General features: G+C 38.3%; 2 protein-coding genes across 5 annotated transcripts; one reads left to right on the top strand and one right to left on the bottom strand.

Annotated features, from left to right (window-relative positions):
• Positions 1-219: 219 nt before the first annotated feature.
• LOC107222748 (cleavage stimulation factor subunit 2) lies at positions 220-3,194 on the bottom strand. Of its 4 annotated transcripts, none has more exons than XR_006903874.1 (8): positions 2,992-3,194; positions 2,818-2,896; positions 2,024-2,595; positions 1,679-1,850; positions 1,579-1,605; positions 1,407-1,504; positions 742-958; positions 220-529 (listed from the first exon to the last, which is right to left on the bottom strand). XR_006903874.1 is itself a non-coding variant. In XM_015662247.2 (8 exons), the coding sequence occupies exons 1-8, from the start codon at positions 3,050-3,052 to the stop codon at positions 410-412; spliced, it is 1,320 nt and encodes a 439-aa protein (XP_015517733.1). In that variant the 5' UTR covers positions 3,053-3,191; the 3' UTR covers positions 220-409. The 4 variants fall into 4 exon arrangements, 2 of the variants coding, with proteins under 2 accessions (XP_015517733.1, XP_015517734.1); XM_015662247.2 differs by having other exon boundaries at positions 742-932; positions 2,992-3,191; XR_006903875.1 differs by lacking the exon at positions 1,579-1,605 and having other exon boundaries at positions 2,992-3,193.
• A 148-nt stretch (positions 3,195-3,342) lies between these two features.
• LOC107222759 (WD40 repeat-containing protein SMU1) lies at positions 3,343-5,892 on the top strand. The gene is made up of 8 exons (XM_015662261.2): positions 3,343-3,502; positions 3,570-3,636; positions 3,726-3,869; positions 3,976-4,090; positions 4,203-4,845; positions 4,944-5,045; positions 5,140-5,476; positions 5,616-5,892. The coding sequence occupies exons 1-8, from the start codon at positions 3,477-3,479 to the stop codon at positions 5,712-5,714; spliced, it is 1,533 nt and encodes a 510-aa protein (XP_015517747.1). The 5' UTR covers positions 3,343-3,476; the 3' UTR covers positions 5,715-5,892.
• Positions 5,893-6,181: the final 289 nt, after the last annotated feature.

Raw genomic sequence — 6,181 nt, 5'->3', positions numbered from 1 at the left:
AGACAGGAGTCAACGTCATACGCTGTTCAACTAAACCTAGAAATCATCGGCCTTCTGCGCACATAAGGCCGGTTCTACCAACCTTTTTTTAACCACTATTTTAATTCGTTTTGAAATTTCAAGACGTTATTTGCCAGAAAATCTGTGCTTCTCGTCAAGTGGTGTATACAGAGTTTTCGTATTCACAAAATCATCATGATATTTACAAAAAATCGCACGTCAGTTAATCAAATTTTTATTTTCACACCCTCTGCTTAGACAAGTCAGGTAATATAATGAAACATATTGAATCTTAAACAATCTAGACCTAGTACACCCAACATAATGTTCAGTGACATACTTAAATATTAAAATTGATGAGTTTTTTTCGTGTAAAATACAATTATTATCATTCCGTGAGAAGATGTTCTCAACGTTGAGTGCTTTTCGCTATTTGTTCTTTGAGCACTAGGATACTCTGCCTTTGTTCCGGAGGAAGCATAGCAATCTGCTCATCTGATAATTGTAACACTTGCATGATCAATGCCGCCTGTAACATAGAATGAAAACAATTTCAAGAAATGTTATATACATGTAAAGACACAAAAAGTTGTAATATGTTTATATTCTTCACGTCTTAGATGAAGTTAGGTCAACAGTCTAATCTTTTGGTGAGTGCAGGGAAGGCTTACATAGCAGGAGCCTTTCATAAAATCACATACTATGACATTGTAAATTTGAACATTGGAAAGTCTTTAGTACCTTTTCCTGGTCAGAAGCACCACTTGGAATGTTACCAGCAGGCGACATCCCCGCCATTAACCTTGAGGTAGCAGTACTGGGTGTTGAGAGACTCAGTGGATTAGTAGGGTTAATACCACTTGTTGTAGGGGGTGGCACCGGTGTTGCCACAATGGGTCTGGGTGCGACAGACGTGACCCCAGGAGCCGGTGCTGTAACATCACAAACAAGAATTGATCTGGAAAAATTCATAATCTCGTTAAAGGAACACGAAACTAAATCGTAATCAGAGTTAAATTTATCTCATGAAATGTGGCGAGGGTAAGTCAACAGCATAGCATAATGCATTGCCGCAATAGCGAACGATACTGTACAAGCGAATCTTAAAATCTTCTTTAAGAATGAAATAAATTATACATCTCTATGCGTTCGATTTTTAATCATAATCCACAAACTATATGAAAAAACTCTTCAGAATGAAATTATATGAATGAGGAGAATGTATCTCTTCATCTAATCGTGATCGTTTCAAATTTTACAGTAGATATGCATAACCAGGAACCATCTTCAAATTCTCATGCAACTTTCGACAGTTACTTAGAAAATCACTTTTTCACAAAAGTTACTGCTAGCACTGAGTTCTGATAAGTTAATAGTGGAAATTAAAACTCTGATTTGATGCTTACGATTAATTTTGGGAATTCGAGGATCAACTGGCATCCTAGGGTCACGTGGGTCTCGTGGTTCTCGTCCGAATCTGTCAGCTCTCGGATCACGACCGAAACTAGAACGAATATTGAAGTTACCGAACAATGATAAGTTATTGGGCTACATTCACGACAAGTATAATAGTAACACCTCTCTATACCCTCCGCTGGAAGAGTGCTGTAAAAGAACGCAAATTATTGATTATTTAATATCCCATTGGAAACAGAACCCAATTTATAATTATACTAACGGTTCTGGAAGAGCAAAGCTCTGTGATACAGCTCTGGGATCTGATGGAGGAGCTATAACTGGAGCGCTGACAGGAACAGGAGGGACTTGGGGTGGCCCTCGTAAGTCTTGATCCATTCTAGCCAGCCTTGGATCAATTTGTCTATCTAAAGTACGCAGATCCACATCCTGCCCTATAAATTTAATGAATAATTAGAAATCATATAATTGAATTTTCAACCTAAAAGTCAATACTCGATGGGTAAATTACAGAAAAAAATTAAGTTCCACTAAAATTGGGTCACGACGAATGACTTTCTGAGAATAAATATTTGAAATGAGTATCAGGAAATCTGGCTATATTCACCTGCAAAAATTGGAGCAGGTGGATTAACTGGTGTGGGTGCAGGTCTAGGAGTCCAGGGTTCTTCGATTCTTGGAACAATAGGATGCAGCGGTGGCTTATCATTTGGTAAAATAACACCAGGAATCGGGTTGGCTTTATGTAGCATATTGACTGCAGTTTGAGGGTCGACAATTCTCATCACAACTTGGGCCTGAAGCAAGGCATAAGCAAGCTGCGGGTTCTGTAGTAGCATTTGTCGTGCTTCGTTTGGATTATTTTGCACGCATAGCTTCATCTGCTTCATCAATTCAAACATCTGTTCAGGAGGTAACGATGCAACTGCTTTGCTTATAGCCTCTGGTGCCTTGTCTGCTTGAACTGCCTCGCCATAAGGATTTTCAGTGTTCTGTCCCTGAAGCAGGCTTTGCATTTCCATCCGACTTTTTTCTGTGCAAGCATTGTCCACTCTCAGTGTCCTTCCACCTATTTCATAGCCATTCAGGTTACGCATTGCGCTAAGCGCTGTCTCTTGATCCTTATACTCGCAAAATCCATATCCTTTCGGCTTTCCAGTTTCTCTGTCAAAAACCAGCCTGAGAAAAAGATACGAAAAGATATACACAAGTTTCAAAATAAATCAATAATAAGTATTTTTCACTATGGAAATAATGAGATGCTAATAAAGTGTTAGATAAATTTAAACTTTTTAATGGATTTTTCCTGCCAATTCCTGTAAAGTAATTGAATTTTTTTTTTTGTTTCACAATAAAAGACTGTTTGAGGTTAGGGTAAAGAACGTTACGGAGCATACTTACTTGAATGAGAGAACTGGTCCAACTTCGCTGAATATGTCCTTTAAATTCTCCTCTGTTGCTTCATACGGAATATTTCCGACTGAAAATTAATTGCAATCGTATTTTTGGGCGACTGAATTATCCGGTTAACAATTCATTGCGTTATAATTCAAAAAAAAGTTAATTCATAATTACCAAAAACACTCCGCATTGATTTATCCATCAGGGATTGATCTGAAATAGTTGAATTACTCATTTTTGCTGTTTTTATTTACGAATTTACAGATTTTGTTTATTGCTCGAATTCGAACGATACATTAACGTTTGTCACCCGAAGGACAGAAGACAGGTGTTTTCATTCGAACGTGATCAACATCAATCAACATGCAACAAGAACACCGTGGGTTATTCAAAACTAAATTGATAATAAACTTGATAATAATATTTCCACGGAACGAAGTCATTGACTAGATATTTAGATAGATACTGATGATTGTCTTCCTAGCGGAATTTTCTGCAACTACTGAAACGCTCGTCTACGTTGTTCCGCACTTAATGCCGCGATATCAAGTGCCTGCCATTCTATTACCGACTGCTATTTAGGGTTAGGATGGTATTAAACTTTTGACCGAAGTAAACATTGTGACAGCAAGTAAATAAATAGTTGTTCGCTCGTAAAAATGTCAATCGAAATTGAATCCGCTGAGTACGTATCTACTCTGTACATAATTAATTATTAGTCCCGATCAAACTACAATATCTTCTTATTTCAGTGTTATACGACTGATTCAACAGTACTTGAAGGAGTCTAATCTTGTAAAAACACTACAAACCTTGCAGGTAATATTAAATTTATTCATAATCCTACGAGGAAATACTCCTTGTTAATTGATCAAACTGTTAATTTAATCCTCTAAATACTTAACCAGGAGGAAACTGGTGTCTCGTTGAATACAGTTGACAGCGTTGACGGATTTGTTACGGATATTAACAATGGACATTGGGATACTGTGCTTAAAGCGACACAGTCCCTCAAATTGCCTGATAAAAAACTCATTGATTTGTACGAACAGGTATTTAACAACTTTCATTGTTTACATATGTTTTCAAAGACGCAGAAAGTCAGGTGAACTGTCAAACTTATAACAGAAATCCGATATCACAAATGTTTATTCACAGGTTGTTTTAGAACTAATTGAACTAAGAGAATTGGGCGCAGCTAGATCTCTGCTGAGGCAAACTGACCCGATGATAATGATGAAGCAGCAGGAACCTGAAAGATACATCCATCTTGGTAAAACAGAATAACTAATACAACTTTCATAACTAGTTTCTTAACTGACAAGCTACAGATGTTTATTTAATTTTCAATTGAATAATTTTTCTCACCTTCCACTTTTCTCCAGAAAATCTTTTGGCACGGTCCTACTTTGACCCAAGGGAAGCATACCCTGATGGAAGTACAAAGGAAAAGCGAAGAGCTCATATAGCAACTGCTTTGGCGGGTGAAGTATCAGTCGTACCATCCAGCAGGCTGCTAGCTTTGCTCGGACAAGCTTTGAAATGGCAGCAGCACCAAGGGCTCTTGCCTCCTGGCACAACCATAGATTTGTTCAGAGGCAAAGCAGCTGTTCGAGATCAGGAAGATGAAAAATACCCAACTCAGTTATCTAAGCAAATTAAGTTTGGGCAAAAGTCACATGTTGAGTGTGCGAGATTTTCACCAGATGGACAATATTTGGTAACAGGCTCCGTCGACGGGTTTATAGAGGTGTGGAACTTTACTACTGGAAAAATACGAAAAGACTTGAAGTACCAGGCACAGGATAACTTCATGATGATGGAACAAGCCGTTTTATCAATGTCATTTAGCCGCGATAGCGAAATGCTTGCCGGTGGTGGCCAAGACGGGAAAATGAAAGTTTGGCGTGTTCAAAGTGGCCAATGCCTCCGCAGATTCGAAAAAGCACATGCCAAAGGTGTCACTTGTCTTCAGTTCAGTAGAGACAACAGTCAGATACTATCCGCATCATTCGACACCACTATAAGGTACGTCATTTTGTAAAAATAGAAATGATAAACTTTGGCAGAATTTCTTTCGCACAACCATTACATTTATTTTCACGTTTGACAATTTTTTGTTGCAGGATACACGGGTTAAAGTCTGGAAAGACATTGAAAGAATTCCGAGGCCATATCTCATTTGTCAATGAAGTAGTTTTCACCCCGGACGGTCACAGCATAATAAGGTGAAAAATTTATGTGACAAAATTAAGTTTTTTCCCAACACATAGTCTGCTTCTTCAAACTGATTGAAAATTAATAAACATTTTTGATCTGCAGTGCTTCCTCAGATGGAACAGTCAAGCTCTGGGGCTTGAAAACAACAGAGTGCATAGGCACATACAAATCTTTGGGAGCTGCAGATCTTACTGTCAACAGTATCCATCCGTTACCTCGCAATCCGGAACATTTTGTCGTTTGTAATCGATCAAACACTGTGGTAATAATGAACATGCAAGGACAAATAGTCAGATCCTTCTCCAGTGGAAAACGAGAAGGTGGAGATTTCGTTTGCGCCTGTGTTAGCCCGCGTGGAGAATTCATATACTGTGTTGGAGAGGATCTCGTTTTGTATTGTTTCTCCACTTCGTCGGGAAAACTTGAGCGAACCCTCAACGTGAGTACAACTAATGTCATTGATTTATTGAAACGAATACCTCGTTTCCTAGAAATTTCAAACGTAAGCCCTGTTATTCGATTTATTTTAATATTAAACTTGCAAGAGATAAAACTATTGTCAATATTGTTTTTCGCAGATCCATGAAAAAGATGTAATCGGGTTAGCTCATCATCCGCATCAAAACTTGCTCTGCTCATACAGTGAAGACGGACTTCTCAAACTGTGGAAACCGTAAATTTTCATATAAACATAAGCATTGTTGAATTGTACGATTACCCTTCTTATGCCGAAGTCAAATAGGCATATTCCAGACACGATATAAACTAACGAGCGGACTCCCCATCAATGCATATTCCATATGTCGACCATGTATTCTACCATTAGGTCATTAAATCATATGTTCTTAAATCTAATGAACAATCGTGTTATAATTTGTTGCGGCAAACTTAGAATTTAGGGAAAACCAGAAAATCGTACTATGAACATCCAAACGCTTAGGAATGTCTTTTAACTCTGATGATGGCTGGCTGGGTCCAGCCGAAAGGTCGCCAAATGAAACATGACAGTTTTATTCCGATCAAATATCGACCTTCCCGGCGGACTTCTCATTCATGGAAAACCAGAAAGTCAGAGCTTGGTTGGAGTTACAGAAATGGAAATGTTCCGCAGACTTTTTGAACGAAATTCAACTTGATGGCTTCC

The sequence above is a fragment of the Neodiprion lecontei genome, chromosome 1, assembly GCF_021901455.1.
Source record: "Neodiprion lecontei isolate iyNeoLeco1 chromosome 1, iyNeoLeco1.1, whole genome shotgun sequence".
Taxonomy (NCBI): domain Eukaryota; kingdom Metazoa; phylum Arthropoda; class Insecta; order Hymenoptera; family Diprionidae; genus Neodiprion; species Neodiprion lecontei.
Note: the sequence above shows the minus strand (reverse complement) of the source record. Positions and strands in the feature narration are given on the sequence as shown.